Source organism: Podarcis tiliguerta (assembly GCF_965153285.1).
Source record: "Podarcis tiliguerta genome assembly, chromosome: 8".
NCBI classification, from domain to species: Eukaryota; Metazoa; Chordata; class Lepidosauria; order Squamata; family Lacertidae; genus Podarcis; species Podarcis tiliguerta.
Genome location: NC_139541.1, coordinates 50,031,141 through 50,050,980, shown reverse-complemented (window position 1 = coordinate 50,050,980; position 19,840 = coordinate 50,031,141). Strand labels below are relative to the sequence as shown.

Genomic DNA, 19,840 nt, shown 5'->3' with positions numbered 1-19,840 from the left:
TGTCTTTGTTTTCAAGTTGCAGAGTCCTTCATGCAGGTCAATTACATTATATTTTTAATGAATTCAGACTTGCCTGTAAAGGGAGTATTGCATAACACAGCGTTTTTCAGATAAGAGTGGCTGGTCATCTCATAACCCTGAAGAGCTGCATTTTTTTGTAGAGTAAAGTATCTGGGTGTTGTGCTCTCTACCTATTACTGCTGTAATCTACATAGTGTTTACTTAAAGTAAGAAATACATTGGGTGTTGTAATATCTTGAATGAATTTGCTTCAGGCAAAAAGAAAAATCAACAGAGCTGGTCTTGCCTAGTGTTTAGTAACTAGGCTAGGAGTTGCTGAGTCATTAAAGATGAAAGAATCTGCCCTACAGTTAAATTTGAAATATTACCATATTTACTCAAATCTAATGATCACCTTTCTTTGGCCAAATTAAGGTGCACATTTTGCAAAAAGTAAGGTGCACATTAGATTCGATGGCACATTTACATTTGCCAGCAATTACTTATTTTGGTTTCAAGGTTCTGAAAACTGAGGTGCCCATTAGATTTGATGGCGTGTTAGACTCGGGAAAATACAGTAAGTGAAATAAGCAGATCCATCTGATAGGAGGTATGATGGTCACAAGAATGCTAAAAAAGAGAAGATTAGAACAAGTTAAGCAGGCCAAACAAAGCCAAAATTTGCGTTTGATCCTGCATGGCCCAATTTTGGCTACTATGCTGTTGGCACTCACCAGTCAAGTTCAGGGTTAGAGGTGGTAAAGACAAGAGGTGCTGAGCCTCTAGCTAGCCTGGGAGTTGTCCTGTTTACCTAAAAGTGTTTACCCCAATGCCCAGGTGTATGTGACCTGGTTATCAGGTCCCTGTGTTATGAGGGAAAGTCATTCTGCACATCCTCAGAGGTATTCTTCCTGTTTCAAAGGCCCCATGATCACAGCCTTGCATAGAATACAAGAATTGCATAGGATTCTTTGTGACCCCTGATGCAAATAGTCTGGTGATGCGCACAGCAAACAAGGACACTGAATATTGCCTGGTGACATGCTTGGCAAGTGGTCTGCTTCCCTTCTCTGAAAAGAAAGGGGTGGTGGGAGTTTTAGGCACATAGCCTGAGCCTAGAAGAGCATACCAAGGAAATCCTTATTGATAAAAAGGGAGCCAGAGCCGTTCCAATAACGATCCACTAAATCCAGGAGTTGCTGCAGGACAGTGACAAGAAGACATGGTTTCTCAGTGCAGCTGACAATACTTGATGTCTGGAGAGGGATATTGCTATGCTCTCTGGAGTGAAGCTACAAAACACATAAGTAACATTTGTTACATCTGGAAATATGGAGGCATTCTGACAAACATCTAAAATTTATTTATGCACATTTAAAGAGGTGGATTAAAGTTCGAGGGTAGGAGAGAATTTCTGACAACTTGTTTCTCAAATAAATCACGGAATTTCTTGGTTTTTTCAGTTGTTTTTGTAGCTTAGAATTTTTATATTATTATTATTATTAAGTAATTAACACAACACAGACAACAAAGAGGCCGATACTGGTCTGCTCCTGGCCTAGCCCTCAGCCTTGATAACTAGATATATGCCATGCCTCATTGCCAATTTTTATCAAACTGGGTTTGTCCTGGCCACGGTCTTTATAACTGAACTTTAGTTAATCTAGGCTCTCTCCTCAGTATATGAATCTGGTGTCTATCTTTTGCCACTGAGCTATGTCCTTGTTTGAAATCAGAAGAGCAGGACAAAGGTTCAATTCAGGATCAGCATCACTTTGACACCCAATATCCTGAGCATGAGGGAAAGGTACAACTGGAACCACTGTTTGGCACCCCTTTTGAAAGGCCTTATAATGAGGTATGTAAGAGTGGGGAACAGGATCCGGCGCTGCATGCCTATGTCTCCCACTCCCAGGTCAACTCTGACAGGTTGGCGGAACTGCTCATTTGTCAATCACCTGATGTCATAATGTTATCAGGTGACTGGTACCAGTCTAAGATCAAAGGAGGTTGCTGTAATGGCAGACCAGTGGTTGCAGTGATTACCTTTGATGATGCACTGTTCATGCCAACCAACTGACTGGCACTGGGAGCAATCTTCTTGTTTAACATTCATTAACCACACACTTTTGAAAGAGTTGTTTTTCTAAAGTGGGTTTGTTGCACTAGGCTAGGGCAACAGAGTATTCTGACTCATTTTAGCTCCTCAAACCTAAAGTTCCAGTAAGAGTTTGAATCCCGCTCACAAAATACTGAAAGTCTGGAAACACCCTGAGATACAATGGTAAGTTTATACTGTGCTGAAGAAATCAACTGCAGCAGAATGGGGCTGGGAGGAACAGATGAAAGGGCAAATGAATGTCACTCAGAACAATCTGAGGCATGCCCATAAATGTCTCACAGCCATGCTAAAGAACAGATACCACACATGCTTCATTAGGCAGCATACCACCCCATGATCCTTCCCCTGATCTACCTGCTCCACAAAGAGGATCCAGAACAAAGCACTCACCTCCGTTACTGGCTCTTTAAAACAGTGCTTGGGGGTTACTGGAGTGTGCTGGCTGCTGGTATGCTTAAACTCCACTCTTGAAGGACTGAGAGATCGGCAGGCTGGTGGGTCTCGCCCTTTCCTGGATGTGGATGCGGATGTTAAGGCTGTAGCCGATTGTGAATTCCCAAGAGACACCTCACTTAACAAAGAACGATGCTTTGACAGGAAATCTCCAAAGCTTGTAGAAGCTGAATTGAAGAATGAAAGAAAGGAACTATTTGGTTAGCAGATGGGAAAAAAAGGCGAACACTTGTCACAAGGCATCTTTAATTCCCAGCCATCTTGAAGGTGGGCTATTAGTCCAGTTCTATCCTCCACCCGCCCAAAAAGGGCCTGAATTATTTTCATAGTGGCTAAGCATCCAAGCACTGTAACAGAGCAAATAATAACAGTGAAGACACCCTGTCTTCCCCACTCTTGATCTAAATGCATGATGTCTCCAGAGTTGATGTCTGAAAAAATAAATCCTGCAAGTCTGCAGGTCACTGTACACAGTACTGCTTCTTCTACTACCCTTGGTGTCACAATTCCTCAGACAGTTTACACTTTTTTTAATGTGTCAAAACAAACAGATAAATACTAATCCAGCATTTGTTTAAAAGGTGATTAGCTTACCCAAAGCACTGGGGACAAGGTAGCAAGTTAGGCTGTTGAACCAAGCTCACTGGCATGCATGCCCATAATTTTATTTCTCAGCCACAGTGAGCTCCCCTTTTCCATTTTCCACCAAGATTGCAAGCAAGCAGCCATCAATTCTACACTTGTGGCCAACTCTCGAAAACAAATGAAACCAAAGTAGAATTTAGGCCAACCAAATTCCAAAAATTCTGGTAGCCATGCCCAAATCCTCCATGCTTTCTATGGTTCACAATCAGACCTGTGCAGGGGAGGGGGCAACCAAGTATGCTTGCCCCGGGCCTTGGAGGGCTAAGCCGGCTGGGGCCCCCTGCTAGCACTTAACACTGTCATGCTAATAATTTTATTCTAACAAGACTCCCACTCCAGGCCTCAGACAAGCTGTGCACAGGCCGGTTCATCATGCAACTTTGGTGTAACAAAGTAGTCCTTCCAAATGCTCCTACAGGTAGAAAGAGTACACCATCAACCATGTGTGAAAATTCTTAGGAAGAGCGGGCTCGATCCAAGCATGTGTGGTGACAAGAGCTGTAAATTCATTTCCCAATGGAGCAGCTCAGGATACTTTTACCAATGGAGCGTGGGAACGGGCTGAACATAGCAGAAACAGTTGTGAGATCAACTTTGTTCTCTCTATTCATTTGTGCCCTGTTTTTCCGCCCTTTTGGAGGTATTTCTCCTAACTCCCAGATTTGAGTATCAGTCTCATAACTACATTCAGTTACGTACTCAATAGATAGAGGAACAAGAATCTTTGCTGTAATTATTAGTTTTCAAGAAAATGTACTTTAGAAAGTTTGAGAATGGAATCAGATTGCTCCCCCATTCCTAGTCTCACTTTAGGCCTGCCTCTTTTAAGCTAAGTGGAAGAGATAGAGTAATGATCTTCTCTTCTACGGCTATTGACTATTGACAATACAGTGGTACCTTGGGTTACATATGCTTCAGGTTAGACTCCGCTAACCCAGAAATAGTACCTGGGGTTAAGAACTTTGCTTCAGGATGAGAACAGAAATCGTGCTCCCGCGGCGCGGCAGCAGCAGGACGTCCCATTAGCTAAAGTGGTGCTTCAGGTTAAGAACAGTTTCAGGTTAAGAACGGACCTCCGGAACGAATTAAGTACTTAACCCGAGGTACCACTGTACACTGAATTCTGAAACTTAGGAGAAAGCCCATTGCTCAGTGTTTTTGCCTTCATGCCTCTATTTTTTGAAGCTGAAATTTGTGAACAGAAGCTGGCTACTGTTGACCACCTGTATTTTGCAAAAGGAGAAGGCTAAGAAATATTATTAATAGTGGCAGAAAGTTGACATTTTGAGTCACCAGGAGAGAACCAAACAAAGATGTCCTCTCATTCAGAAAGGTTAGGAAAGACTGAAGAAGTTACGTCTTGAAAACTAAGACAATAAAGCCAGCCTTTACCTGAGCTGAGCTTTAAGGGACTTGCATGGTCTGCATCTGCTTCTGAGTGATGTCCCAGGAAATCTCCACATGAGGACCGGGCAGGAGTCAGGACTTCGTTAGCAAACTGTGAGGTGTAATTACAAACATCATCGGCTGCCGTCTTCTCATTCCTCTCATCATGAAGCCTCTTCACCAGCTCCCTGCGATTAGCAGAGGATGGGTGGTACAGGTGCTCATAACTCTCTGGCCTGAGGTTGGTCTTCCCTGCATCATCACTCAGACTCAGCCTCCTAGTTGGAGAAGCAGCCCGGCCAAGGTCCAGAATGTCCACTTTCCTATTTCCCGTTTCTCTTTTTCCTGGACAGAGGAAGTCTAGAGATGAGCCTTCAGAAAAGGACACGTGAAACTTCCCCTTACCAGACACAGCTCTGCTTTTCATCTGGGAGGGCAGGGAAGTCTGTGCCTGCAGGGCAGTGGGAGACCGGAGTTTCTGTTCTGCAAGCGACAAGCAGAGGGAGAACATTACAATTCACTTGTTCATTCATTAAATATATTTTTATTCAACAAGCATAGATGGCTCAATAAAAAACTCTCTAAGTGGTTTACATAAATTCATATCAGGAGTTGTTTCCATTTATCACAAGATAATCATGGTTAATAAACCTTGCTGGGAAGAAAGAGATGTGAATTTAGTCACACTTAAGATAAGGTTCCATTTATAAATTAAATTATGTGGGTTGACAGATGTTTATTTCATGCTCTGAGGCAAAGGCTGAGCGAGCCAAAAAACTGGAGCTCTAGTGGTTGAGAAGAATATTAGCAATATACCTGCCATTTATACTGATGGCTGCAAAAAGAAAACCCATCAATCACTCAAAACTTATCCTGTAAATTATATTTTTGTACCAAACTGAAAAACATCTCAATAAGTTGAAATAAAACCTTGTAAGAAACACCCAAATCTTCAAATAGTCATCTAGATTTAGGCCTAGTATTCAGAAAGAGCAGGTAGGTGGTAAGTCCATATTTGGACTGTTCCACTTCAGACTGCAAGTGGTCACTTACATGATGGAGTATGGGTCCCCATTTGGGGGGGGGCCTCAGAGGTAGAAACCTTCTTCACCTTGATATGCAAGGTATTTTTTTTAACGTACTGATGAAATCTTCAGGCTCAAGCAGCAGAATCTGGATAGATTTTACTACTTTCTGTCTGCGTTTTTGTGAGAACTGGCCTTAGAGAAACATCAGAATCAGGAGAGTCATCTGACCCCGAAAGGCTGAGAATGCACACAGATTTTTATCCGGTTGAAAAAGGAAAACACTCACCTCTGTCCAAAGAGTTGTAACTCAGAAACTGTCTTGCATTTGCATTGTCTAGCTGGAAGATATTACAAAGTTAATATTCTGTCCAATAGCAAAAGTTACTCATTTGTTTCAGAAAAATCAGTCTTTCACCTTAGCTTTTGGCATTGCTTTACCATTGTTTTAAGTATTTTGCATTTCAGTTGCTTTCTCCAGGCCTGGGGGTGGAAGCACATCTGGTTTTCATTTTGGCCCTTTTCTTTCCCCACACGAAATGTTTCTGAATGTTTCAACTAAGAGGCTATAAATGGATCTTGGGGCAGAATTAGGCATTTCAACAGGCAAGTGGTAGCAAACACTCATAAAACTACCATCATGCCACTGTCCCCGGAAGCACCATGTGATATGAGGTATAGGACAATAAGCTCTCATATAGGCCTACTGTTTCTCTCCTAGTCTATGAACTAGCCTGGAGTTTACTGACTTCACTTAGTTGCATAACCCAAAATGTGAACACATGTTCTAGTCATTTAATGAACCGATACAAATGGGATGGACAAAAAGAGTAGGTTTGGCATTATCATGCTTTATATATAAGAAAGGACATAAACAGGGGGATTGCCACAATTTTGAAAAGGAAAGGCCTCCCTCTCAATGCATACAACAGCTGAAAACTTTCTACTGCTGACACTGATGCAACTGTACAGTTAGAGGACACAGAAGTTTAACATAGCAAAGCGCTGCCCAAAACAGCAGCAGAAGCCACCTGCCTCTGTTTGACTTCATCAAGCCCACTTACCAGGATCTGGTCCTTGTTTCCTTTAGTTAATTTGCTGGTTGGCAACACAGAAACAGGCGATGTCTTTAGAAATGAGTCTCTCTCATCATGGCATGACATATGGCGAGGAGATGAATACTTTGTACCTGGTTTCGTTTCATAAGGAGAAATAATGATGAGCACCCACTGTTCGTTTGCAGAAAAATCAGAATGAAACACACCCACGTGTTCCAGACTGCTGAGGCCCATCCTTTTGTTTTGCTCTTACAGGAAGCTCCTCAGGGGGCATTTATCCATTTCCTTGCCTTGGCAGCCCAGTGGGGCACTAAACCCATTTATAGCTCCCAGATATACCACTGAGCTCAGATGTACCATAAAATACCCCCAAAATAAATAACTGCAACACCTTCCTGAGTCAGAGAGAAAAAAATCAAGTATAATCTGGGGAGAGAGATAAATCTAAGTGGAGAATAGTGTCACAACTCTGCTGGGTTTAAAAATCTGCCAACCCAATTCCCCAAAACCAAGGGTTCTATCAAAGATGAGAACATCACCCCACAAATGTAAGTTTTTGTTATTTAACCCCCCCCCCCAGTATTACAGTCAAAGGAATAAACAAAGAAAACATTGGTTCAAATTAGGGATGGATGGAACAGTCTTAATTATACCAGTTCGTTTCCATGTTACATGTGTTGACCAGGAAATTAGTTTAATCCCATTTCTGTGAGGATTTTCTAGAATCCACATGAATGCAGGACTTCTTTAAAATGCTCACAAAATAGTCTGGGGGCTGTCTTCTCTCCCCACCTTTTTTTTACAGGTTCTAGCTATCTGAAGTGGCTAATGCACACTACTCCTCTGCCACATATGTTTATAATCCTACCATAGTTCTTCCTGGGAGTGACAACATCACCCCGGGAGATTGTAGGGCAAACACATGGGGGCCTTTGTACTGTGTGTGTGTGTGTGTGTGTGTGTGTGTCTTACTAGCTGTTAAAATAGTTGAAGGTGGGCCATATCCTACATGATATGAGAAGATTTAAAATACAAGGGAGTAAGTTTGGGTGAGAAATCTAAATCCCTTCTCCCTGACCTTTAAACAGAATATAAATTGTGCAACACTGTAAGAGAAGCTTTCTGATAACCTGATAATCTGAAGACCCTAAATGCATTTGAAAGGATTTGTTTGAGAAGATGACATCAAGGACTATCTGATCTGTGTTGCCAATGGAATTGGCGGAAATGACTGGCAGAATCCGAGACCAGGGAGAAGAGTCGGTGGAAGAAGATTGGAAAAAATTCAAAGTATATTTACAGAAATATTGCAAAATTAATGAATGTTAGAAGAATGCTGGAATGAAGTTATATGGTTTTAGCAGAAATGTTATAAAGAACTAAGTAAAAACTGATTGTTAATGGGCCAAAGTGGAAAATTTAAGGCTAGATTGTGTTATTGACAAATTATAGAACAAAAAATTTGATAAAGATGGAAAGGATTTGCTGAAAAAGCTAATTGAACTAGAATACAAAAAAGGGAGGTGTGAGGAGGTCGATGAAACAAGTAAATGAAAGGTAAAGATATGGAAATATGGGATGTGTTTTTTTAAATGTTTTTGTTTCTCTAGTTGTTTTGATGTATTGTTCTTTTTTTTGCTTTTCTTTTTCTTTTTGATGTATTGTTTGTTAAATCTTTTATTGTTTCTTTCTCTCTTTTGTTTTTTCCCCTGTAACTATTAAAAGTCTAATAAATATTATTTTTTAAAAAAAGAGAAGATGACATCAAGGGATTACCCACTTGAGGATATCTTTGCTTCAAGGCATTGTAGCAATATACAGTTTTGCCCCTCAGGGAAAAGGGATGGTTAGGATCTGTGGTGAAACAAACACCAGCAAATTGCAGCCACACACATTTCCTCCTTAAGAAAGAAGGAGGGAAGGCAAGTCAAGAGTCTGAGTGAAACAAAGGTCAGATATGGACTTTAAAAAAAGATAAGGGGACCCCTGACCATTAGGTCCAGTCGTGACTGACTCTGGGGTTGCGGCGCTCATCTTGATTTACTGGCCGAGGGAGCCGGCGTACAGCTTCCGGGTCATGTGGCCAGCATGACTAAGGCGCTTCTGGTGAACCAGAGCAGCGCACAGAAACGCCGTTTACCTTCCTGCCACCTATTTATCTACTTGCACTTTGACGTGCTTTCGAACTGCTAGGTTAGCAGGAGCAGGGACCGAGCAATGGGAGCTCACCCCGCCGCGGGCATTCGAACCGCCGACCTCCTGATCGGCAAGTCCTAGGCTCTCTGGTTTAACCCACAGCGCCACTCACGTCCCACTGGATATGGACTTACAGACTAGCTATAGAAAGGAGAGATCAAGCATGATCCACGCTTTAAAGCTCTTTGTCCAAGCACCATTTTTTTACTCCAGAGTTTTCCCTATGAAAACCTACTTTTGGCAATCCGTGAAAACCTGAATGGCCATTTGTTGCATGTCAACTTTAAAGCATGTGTTTTCACAGGGAAAGCTAAGGGGCTAAAAGAAGAATGCCCAAACACTGAGCTTTAGAGCACAGAACTGTGCCTAGAAAGAGCGGGGCAAAAGGAAAGTGTGGACACACTCACAATTGCAAAAATGCCTTGTAAAGCTTAAAGCAGCCAATATCCAAGCATGTCTCATGGAGAGTCAGTCATTCGTCAGAGCCCAACTGGATCAGGCCAGTGGCCCATCCAGTCCAGCATTCTGTTTTCCACAGCAGCCTCCATGAAGAAGCAGGACATAGAGGCAAAAGCTCTCTTCTGTTGTGGCTTCTGGCAGAGGGGCATGCTGGGTCGGCAGAGTCAACGGTCAGGGACAATGGCAGCTTCCAGACCAGATACAAGGGCAGCACCACATAATGTACATGAGCACAATCAAATATTCAGGCTAAGCATACTGAGGTTTTCCAATCCCAGTGTGATTGTCTCATAAAACCTACCAGTACGTGTCCTGTTGCTCTCTGTATTCATCCTGGATGTTGCAAAGCTTTCTTGGTCTAGCACATCACTCCTCATTGTATTTTCCCTTGAGGTAAATTTAATAACAGCGATGTTAGGATTAAGTAATCTTCAATATCAAGCACCTCCTTTCCCATCCAAAAGTGTTACTTTTCATCAGACCACTTCCATACCTTGACTCGTCTTTTTCCAATGGATCCTCTTTGCTCCTGAGATTAAAATGCAGGTGGGCAGCTTTTCTCTCACGCTTCCTAATAGTTCTTTCATCTATGAAGAAGAAGACATGCAGGATCAATGACTGGCTTCAAAGAATGGTAGCAATCATGTGAAATCATAATGGTGCCATGTGATTGACAGATGGGCTGCTCTACCAACCTGTTAGAATTAGCCTGCAGAAGTGGGGACAGATAAAGATCTGGCCCACAGGAGCATAACAATTCTCCACTCCTGGACCAAAGTGTCAGAAATAAAGGGCAGCAGCAGCAGCACAAGAAATTATGGAGACAGGCAGCCATTTTTCTTCTGCCTGTAGGCTTGGTGTCATTTGTTTAGAATACTAATATCCCACTTTACAGCATCACATCAGCTTACAAAGGACAACAGAATTACAGAAGTACCACAAAATTCATCTGATAATGTGATTATTCAGGTGATATATCCTGCCCTCCTTTTTAGTATTTACTTTGGTATCTGATTACTAGGCAACAGAACCCACCAAGGACTTATGAGGCAGTAAAGAAATGGGACCAAGCAGTTCAAATTCACTCAGCACATGATGTAAGCAAGTATAAGGTTTATCCTGTAAACTATGGAATGCTTATCCTCACTGTCCAGTAATTTCCTAAGAGTTTTAGAGAGCAGAGTGACTAGCCCAAGGCCATTCAATGAACCATGCCCAAGTTGGGTCTCTCATGTCTCCCTATGCTTTACACCTGGTATGTCCAAAGTCTGTTTTGGGGGCCTAATCCGGCCCGACAGTCAATTTAATCTGGCCCCTGTGCCAGTATATGTCCTGGGTTAAAATCCTAAGAAAAACTCAGCAACTTCAATCCCCAAAAAAGCTCAACATTTTTGGGGTTAAATCCTTTAAAAAGCTCAAAACTTCAATCCTCCAAGCCTAAAAAAAGCTCACGCATGTTCACTTCATCAAATGTGGCCCTCTTTAAAAAAGTTTGGGCACCCCTGCTTTACACCCTACTGGCTCACAACACCACAAAGTCATATTTCACCCAACCCTTGGAGTTGTGATCTTGCAAGTAAATACAGAAATCTCTAACAGGCCCATCATAAACCCACCAATTCCAAGGAAGAAGGAAGAAGCATGGAACGAAGACTGTTTCTGTATACAGTGGTGCCTCGCAAGACGAAAAGAATCCGTTCCACGGGTCTTTTCGTCTTGCGGTTTTTTCGTCTTGCGAAGCAAGCCCATTGACAGAGTAGCGCTATTAGCGCTATTGGTGATTTAAGGGCTAAAAACGGCATTTTAAGGGGTGGGGGATTAGCGGTTTTGCTGCTAAAATGCTTTTAGCAGCTTAGCGATTCAAAATAAGGGGTTTTGGAGCAAAAAAAAAATAAATCAAATTTTTTCGTCATTTTTCGTCTTGCGAAGCAAGCCCATAGGGAAATTCGTCCTGTGAAGCGCCTCTGCAAACGGAAAACCCTTTCGTCTTGCGGGTTTTCCGTCTTGCGAGGCATTCGTCTTGCGGGGCACCACTGTATATGAGACACACACCTCCAAAATGCAGAAAGATTGCTGGAACGTGCTATTTTTTTTTATTTTAATGTAACTATAAAACTATGTATGTTCTGTGTTCTGTGTCAGTTCTGATGAATTGAGTATTGTTTTCCCTTCAACAGCTAACTTCCAAATGTGAAATGTACAAGTTGAACAGACACAGAGGTCTTTCTTACCGTATATGCAATGTTAAGCAATAGTTAGCATAAACTAAGGTTTGTAATCCAACAACAAACCATGGCTTATGAATGTGGTTGGCTTGTGGTTAACAAGTCATGGTTACGCTGATGGCCAGGGTTTGGGTGATCAAATAAGCCACAGTTTAGTAAACCATGGATAAACACTACACATGAACTAGGCCACAGTTTTAGGCACCATATTGCCTAATATTTGTTTAGAATGCCACATGCAAGGGCAATCTCTGCTCACTTCTGTGCCTCTTTTCACAAGCAGCATTCTAGTATTGTTCATGAAATACATTGACAACACTCAGGGCATCTGACCACAGAGATGCCCTAGGGCCCCTTGTATCCTCGGCAAGGAGCTGTATTACATCCTCCTCAGGAATAAAAAATACTTTACTGCAATAGCCACATTAGAAATTACTATATTTTACACAACCCAAGTACTCGAAATCCTGGTAAGCCTTGTAGACTGGAGCACAGGCCAGATCCTTTGCTAACTGAACTATTTTGGGATGCAGTTTATTTTTTAAAAGCAAATGTTCCAGTGAGCGTCGGTCCAAAATACTGACAAAGTAATGTGTCCCTCCCCAACATGAGCCCAAATCTATATATTCAGTAGGTTGTTGAACATGTTGTTTAATACAGTAAGGCTTGTATCTCTGATGCCAAAAAAACTGACAAGCAGCACATTTCTCTGCAGACCTACTCAGAAATAAGCCCCATTCAGTTCAATAGGATTTACTCTCATATTGCTGCCTAAATTTGCAACTCTACTCAGGCATATATATTTCACAGAGTTGGTCTGACACCTTCCTAGCAAAAGGAAGTGGCTGCTGTTAGGGCTCATCATTGCAAGCAGCCTGTCCTGATCTGTGACTGCTGAGCTTTGCCAACTCACTAGGTTTGACTGAAAGGCAGTTACTGCAGGGTGGGACATATTTTGAAAGCCCTCTCTCCCTTCTTTCTTGCTGTGCTGCAGGATCCAAAAGCGGGCTAGTGCCACTTCATCTCCCAGTCAATCTCCAATGGTGATTTTTCCCACACACCCAAACGGCTTCCACACACACCCCGCCCCCGGTGGAGGCCGGTTTCACCAACTCCTAGGTACAGCTCTGTCCAGCCATATTCTATGCTTGAGAATACTGCAAAGAAGGGTGCAGGACAATTTCAAGGTAGATGGATGCAAACTAGAAATAAGGCATGGTATTCACTGAATCAAAACTCAAACATTTACTGGAATTTTGCTATGGTCCAAGGTACAGAATATGGTTTATGCTCCCAATTTGCTTTCTAAGTTCATTATATAGAAGCAACAGTTGGCTATATGTCACCATTTCCCCGTTCTCTCTCTCCAAACTTACTCCACCACACCTTCCAGTCTTTGTATCAAGATTGGTTGTTCTTCAAGAAGATACACCATGCATGACAGGTAGCATCTGGAGGAAAACAAATGGTCTATAGCAGGAGTTCAGTCTAATCTTAAACTCTAGGGACCTGCAGTTTTCATTCAAAAACATCAGACTACTGACTAATCTAGCTATCCAAAGTGAGCACAAGTAAAATGGAAGATTCAGTGAGGCATAGATTTGTGACAGCATAATATGCTTCTCCATAGCAACAGAAGGCAAAGCCCTTAGTACACAGTACAGCCACAAACACACGCCCTTTCATGGGCACACTCCCTAGAAACAGTGCACAGGGTCATGAAGAAAAGGGGGAAGGCTCAGTTCTAGGACTGCTAAATAATATTAAGCAGAGGTTCTCAAACTACGGTGTCGGACCATGGAGGGGTGGGTGTCTAGGCAATGTTTTAGAGGCAGATAGGATCCACAAGCAGTGGTGTGGAGTGGGTGGGTGTGAGAGAGTTCCCCATCTACTTTAAATTTATGGGGGCAATGCACTCTCACCTGCCTCATCTGTTGGTCAGGAAAGAGAATTTGGGATTGGTATCCTGACGATCGACGTAGCTCCCCATGAGACTGGGGGGCAGAGCTACTTGTAGTTACTGGCTGAAGCCATGACTGCAATGTTTGAGTAAACAATTGGAACAGTGACAAGCTTTGCCCTTATGCCAGCATCATAGAAATGACCTCTACTGTCCCTCCTTGCTTCATCTCTCACCTAGCATCTCCAGAGCTTGTAATCTGTACACAGTGAACAGTCTATAATCAGATTCCTTCCTGGTTACAGGGTTGAGACGCAGGTCCAGCTCTCTAAGGAGAGGCAACGCTTGAAGGCGGGCAACTTCCAGCAAGGATGAAACATGATTATAGTACAAATTCAGATGTTGTAACAACTGTAAATACTCAAGACCCTGCATGGAGAAAAAGACAAGGTTGCAATTTGAAAATAAAATGTTTCTTTAAGCACTGAACTTGATCTCACCAACTGAGCGAGTAATACATTGGAAGTGGGGAAGAGCGTGTATTTTCTCCATAACATGCAGAGTTTTATAAACCTCTATCAGGTCTATCACAGTTATCTTTTTTGACACTAAATGCCTCCAAATGCTTAAGGCTTTCCTCTTGAGAATATACTTTATCTGCCTGAACAAAATTGGTTGATCTTTTCCAACTCTTTGCTGTCCTTTATCAAGGACACACAGCGTTCCAGTGTGGTGCTAGATATGGGCAATATATTAGGCCAGACCAGTGTGGGGAAACAACGAGAAAGGTGGGCCCTGCGAGACCAGCATTCAACCTTCACTTAGAAACCTCCAAGGAAGGAGAGTTCAGAACCTTCAGAGGGAGAGCCATCTTCCAAGTATTATAAAAAAGTAAACAACATTTGTTTGACCCCAATTATTTGACACAGAGGGCGAAACCTACAAATACAGCCCAAAATGCACATAGGGAGTTCTGTATATATGGGAGAATTTAAAAAAAAAAGATCTTGTCATCTCAAGGAGCCCTGGCTGCCTAGATAAAACACTACAGCCCCCACAAACCCTTACCTGGAAGTAAGGCCCACTGAACTCAGTGCAGCCTTCTTCTGAGTAAATACCGTACTTAGCTATTTACTAGATGCAAGTCAGCAGCACCAGATGACCCTGCTTGGCTAGGCACTGAGTGGATTTCACCCCACACCTTGCAGAGCCCTGTGCCTCTTGGCAACATCTGAAAGCCCTGATCCACTAGGTGCTTGAGTTGATTGCACCCTGCACCTTGCAGAGTCAGGCCCAGACTGCCACTGGGCCTAGGAGTGGTGACAGCAACAAGCAGCTCCAGATCTCCCAGCCCTACCCATTGCCACCCTAACCCAGCACTGACCTGGGGGTTCTGGATCGCGGGCTCTACCAGTCAAAACAGGAGCCTCAGCGATCGCCCTCTCCTGTGGGAAACAAACCAGGACTGCTCCAAGAAAATGCATATGGCAAAAAAGAGTGCTAAGCCCTGGTGAGATGCCCTCTAACCCTCTTGTGATTGTTCAAGTAGATATATATATATTCCTTCACTTCTCACTTCCCTCTGTGGCCACCTCATTTACGCAATTTTCACCTGTGGGCCCCTTGAAATATCGTAGAGGGGCCCAGGGGGCCATATGGCCCCGGTTGGGAAACACTGGTTTGGAGAGCTCTTTTGGTGTTTCTCACAATCTGCTTGCATTTTCGTCATTCTAAATGACTATGAGCTCATTCACACTGTCACTTAACGTGGAAAGTAAGCCTCCTGTACCTCCAGATTATTTGTGAATAAATTAAATAGCCCTGTGGTACTCTCCACAGGAACAAACCCTCCAGAGTATTCTTAGACCCCTCTTGTGCCAGAGGGCAGGCAGGGCTCAGCACCACTCTTTGTCATTTGCTCCTAGACCTAACAGCCTCCAGAGCAGGTCTGAGGACAGAGTCTATCCCTCCATCACATTAGTCCCTCACACTCTTCCTTGGAGGTGCCTCTGTCTTTTGCCTTCTCTCTTGACTTGCCCCTCCACCTCTGGCTTTTTCTGTGGCTCAGAAAACTCTTATTGCAACCCCACTATACTGCTGTACACCCACCTTTGAGTCCAAATATATTTTATTATTTATTAAATTTATATTCTGCCCTTCATCCGAAAATCTCAAGGCAGTTCACAATACCTGGAGAGCCAAACTATAGCCTTGTCAGAAGTGTTTCGGAAGTATATAGGAACACATACTGAGTCTTGGTCTGTCTAGGTCAGTGCTGTCTACAGTGGCTGGCAGAAAATCTTCAGGGTTTCAGGCAAGGAACATTCCCAGCCCTACCTGGAGATGCCATGAATTGAACCTGAGACCTTCTGCATGCAAAACAGCTGCTCTGCCACGAAGCTGTGGCCCTTCCTTCAAAATATATAATATTTGCATAATTGCCTTTATATTTCCACATATTGTCAACATTCTCAAATAACTCTAAAAGGTTGGTACAATCTTGAATTGTGCTGGAAAACACAAGGAAGCCAGCACAGAGCTGCATCTCTGTTCTTAGCATTGTACTAGAGATTTGCTTCTAAACCACCTCCCAATGGTTCATGCCCAGGTGAGGGAATAAAACCTTAAAGAAAGAAATCCAAGGCAGATATGCAAGCTGAGCTTCCTGGTAGGAACCCAGTTTATTCAAAGAAACTATTCCCATACTGACAGTTACTCCAAACCAGAAGTTAGGAGAACTGCTCCAAAGCACATTTTAATAAAGTTTCTATTAGCGGATCCGGAGCTTAGTTGGTTGTGTTCTGTTGATTGCAATGTGGTATGTTTGCATGTGGGGGGGGGGTGTTGTTGGGTCAGATTAGCCATATTGATTTGTATGTTGTTGTGGGGTGTGGTGGGATAGGACACTGTCTTGTGGGGCTGTATATGTGATAAAGGGGAGCCACACTGGGGTGAAGGCATCCTCCTTTGCTTGTCCCTGTGTGAGTTTAAGTTGTACAAGCATTTTTGTTGTTTAGTCGTTTAGTCGTGTCCGACTCTTCGTGACCCCATGGACCAAAGCACGCCAGGCACTCCTGTCTTCCACTGCCTCCCGCAGTTTGGTTAGGCTCATGTTTGTAGCTTCGAGAACACTGTCCAATATCCAGCCATCTCGTCCTCTGTCGTCCCCTTCTCCTTGTGCCCCCCATCTTTCCCAACATGCAGCCATAAGGCCCACTAAAGTCATTGGGTCTTACTCCCAGGTAAGCAGGTTTAGGATTGCAGCCTACAGTCTAGGTATATATCACTTCCAAGACTGAGCTGCTAGCACGCCATATTAGACATGTGAAGGCAGGAAAGGATATGGGTGAGATGCCTCTTACCAAGCACCTCCACTTGGGAAACAAGAATCATTCATCACCACAATTACCGGCTTCACAGTTCAGGGGCATCCCAGGCTCTGGCTTTTGGCAAAGAAGAGCTAATGTCTCAATAGATTATCCTGCAGCAACCATGAAGGGCCGCAGAACTCACCTCTAGACAAGCAAGCAGGTTCTTTGACAAATCTAAGGACTGAAGGTTTTTAAAGGCTTTCAGGCCATCTCCAAGAGAGACAATTTTGGCTGCATGGGTTCCCTGCAGAGAGATGGACTCCACCTGTTCTGGAAAAAAATGGCAACTTGTAAATGTATTTTGGTCTTTCCTACAGTTCTTAAACTGCAGTTTTTCACATATCAGAAAATTTGTCTATCTGATTTCTTTTAGCTTTGTATATTCTGACTATGGGAGGGGGGGGGGTAGATGTAAAATATGTTGCTGTCATCCACAAGTATGGGTCCTATTAAGCTGCAACCCCTAAACCCCACTGTGGCAGAATACAATAGTGCAAACTGGCACTAAACTGAAAAAAATTAAAGAAATAACTCTCAAGAGACACAAGTCGTAAGCAGCATTTCAAAGGAGGATCTCTTAGGATAGAGAAAATACTTTTAGAAGAGCTCCCATGGTGCACAAACATCTTTTTATGCACTGTTGCCTCTAATCAAACAGGTTTTTGTAATCATTCAAAACCTGCAGAACCAGTTTATCTAGAGGCAAAGATGGTTTGGATGAGAACAGCGGAGGACCTTGGGGTCTCAATATTTAATTTAGTACCTCCTCCGCCCAATTCGAAATAATAGTTGCAGCGCCCCCTAGGCTCTGCACCGTGTGAACGAACTGGTCAAACTCCCTAAATCTGCCTCTAATAAGCATTTAGAAAACAAGAAGCAATTCTTTCAAATCAGATTCCACTCTCCTGAGTGTAAACACAAACTATCTAGCATTTTCTTTCTTTCTTTCTTCCTTTAAAAAAAGATTTATCTTTGTTTTCTTTTTAATACTTTTATTAGCTGCTTTGACTGGTTGCTTTGAGAGAGAAGAGTGTGTTATAAATAGTATTAAAACATATAAAAAGAGAGGCAGGCAATCTGCCCAACACATTCAGAGTGGACTTAAGGCAGCACTGAATTTGCTGCTATAGGTTTAACAATATTAAATTCCCCAACCTGGTGCCAAGGGCAGAAAGCTGTAAAAGGCTCGTGGGATCTCCCTTTTTATGTAAGATCCCCTCACAACAAAACAAAGCTACTGCTTCATCCTAGCCTGATTTTGCTTCAGTGCACCCGAGTTGCAGAAAAATCCCTGAACTGGCCTCGTGCTACTCAGCAAGGTACTTTGGCTGCCCTGTCCCAAGGACCAGCACCCCGCACCACCACCGTCCCCGAAAGAAGCCCCTCCCCCACTCAGTCCCCCTCTGAGTCCTCCTCTTGAGGCCCCCCCACCGCGGAGTACTTTCCACTCTCCTCGCGTACTTATAGCTAGAAGTTTTCGCCAGGGCGGAGGGACAAGAGAAGAAGCCAGGGGGGGAAAGGGAGCCGTTCCGCATGGAACAAAAGTTCAGGGGAATTAGTTCTGTTTCACACATGCCTACTACCCTTCCGACCGGCCAGCCTTCCCTGGAAACGTCCAAATGCTCTAATGAAGTCGTGGACTGTGCCAGACTATGAAAAGGAGCGCCCCTGAGCATGTGCAGAATGTCCACACCCGGTGACCGAAGGGTCCCTTAACTCTGGAAGCAGCGAGGCTTGGAGATAGGCTTGAGCTTGGCTGGGCCTAAGTAGCCGTGGTCGGTCGGTCGGCCGGGGAGGCTGCCCCATGGCGGCGCTGGGGGGGGGGGCCGCTCCTTGGGGAGACCGAGCGAGGAGGCCCCTTCGCGCGCGCCCCCGGCCAGCCCTCTCGCTAGCTGGCGGTCAGTACCTGGCTGTAGCCCCCGCAGAGCCGGCTGCCGGCGAATCCAGGCCTCGCTCAGCGGCACCGCCACCGCCATGAGGCCGCCGCGCGTTGCCTGGCAACCCGGGCAAACACCGCGCGGCGGCGGCGAAGCCGCGAGCCAAGGAGGCCGTTGAGCGGCCGCCGTCGCCCGGCCTTTGCTTTGCCCTGCTGGGCGCTCTGCCCCGTCCCCTCAGGATGGTCCTCCGCCCCTCCCTCCGCCTGCCCAGCAACATGGTAAAGGGGATCCCCTCAGGAGAGCAGGGCAGAGAGAGCGGAAACCCTAAATGGGCCCCCTGTGCAGGGCTGGAACCGGGGGCGGGGAAGGTCTCCCTCTACACACGCCCCCACACGGAGCGCGCTCTCCGCCTTTTTTCCAGCGCCAGGAAAGAGCGTCTCTGAGCATGTGCAGCTGGGGAGCATGCATCCTTCCTTGTCCCGCACTCGACAGCATCCTCGGATCCGAAGCATTATCGGGGGGTGGGGGGCTTCTTTTTAACATAGATTTTAAAAAAGCGGGTGGGGGAGGGGAATTCACTGGTGTGGTTATTTTAAAGGCTTAGGATCTGCTCTGAGCTTGTACTGATTTCTCCCCCACCTTTCAATTAGGAAGAATCAGAAATAGTTTCTGAAGCTGAATCTTCTGAGGAAGAGCTGATTCATCTGAATGTCGGAGGCTGGTGCTTCTCAGTTCCCAAAAGCAAAATCGCCCAGTTTCCAGACTCTCTGATCTGGAAAGAGGTTTCGGCTTTGACTCAGAATGAAAACGTGCGCCTGTTCATTGACAGAGATGGTTACACCTTCAGGCACGTCCACTATTACCTGCACACCTCCAAGCTGTCCTTCTCCAGCTGTGCTGAACTGAATTTGCTGTACGAGCAGGCCATGCTTTTGCAGCTGACCCCACTATTGCAGGTACTGCCTTTCCTGGCTGTGGGTTGAAAACATGCTCTATTGCCCAAATAAGATGTAAGCTGTCAAAAGGCTGATAAGTTAGAGCCCAGTTTAATGGGACAACTTTCACAACAGTAGTTTCTTCTCTGGCTGCCCTGGAACTGTCCTTTTTGGACTGTGGAACAGTT

General features: G+C 44.2%; 2 protein-coding genes across 4 annotated transcripts in view; one reads left to right on the top strand and one right to left on the bottom strand.

Moving 5' to 3' along the window:
* LRRC36 (leucine rich repeat containing 36) overlaps positions 1-18,859 on the bottom strand; it is a 24,967-nt gene extending 6,108 nt beyond the window's left edge. Inside the window, exons 1-10 of one of the 2 annotated variants that reach the window (XM_083452776.1) lie at positions 18,747-18,859; positions 16,983-17,110; positions 13,706-13,898; positions 9,838-9,931; positions 9,646-9,731; positions 6,696-6,820; positions 5,921-5,972; positions 4,613-5,089; positions 2,513-2,742; positions 1,130-1,292 (exon numbers count right to left, since the gene is read on the bottom strand). In XM_083452776.1, coding sequence (XP_083308902.1) covers positions 1,130-1,292; positions 2,513-2,742; positions 4,613-5,089; positions 5,921-5,972; positions 6,696-6,820; positions 9,646-9,731; positions 9,838-9,931; positions 13,706-13,898; positions 16,983-17,110; positions 18,747-18,816 — 1,618 coding nt within the window. In that variant the 5' untranslated portion in view covers positions 18,817-18,859. Of the gene's footprint in view, positions 1-1,129; positions 1,293-2,512; positions 2,743-4,612; positions 5,090-5,920; positions 5,973-6,695; positions 6,821-9,645; positions 9,732-9,837; positions 9,932-12,955; positions 13,157-13,705; positions 13,899-16,982; positions 17,111-18,746 lie in introns of those variants that run through there. The other variant, XM_083452777.1, reaches the window with a different exon arrangement.
* Positions 18,626-19,840, top strand: part of KCTD19 (potassium channel tetramerization domain containing 19) — a 20,873-nt gene continuing 19,658 nt past the window's right edge. The window contains exons 1-2 of one of the 2 annotated variants that reach the window (XM_083452775.1): positions 18,626-18,738; positions 19,368-19,673. In XM_083452775.1, coding sequence (XP_083308901.1) covers positions 19,644-19,673 — 30 coding nt within the window. In that variant the 5' untranslated portion in view covers positions 18,626-18,738; positions 19,368-19,643. Of the gene's footprint in view, positions 18,739-18,877; positions 18,996-19,367; positions 19,674-19,840 lie in introns of those variants that run through there. The other variant, XM_083452774.1, reaches the window with a different exon arrangement.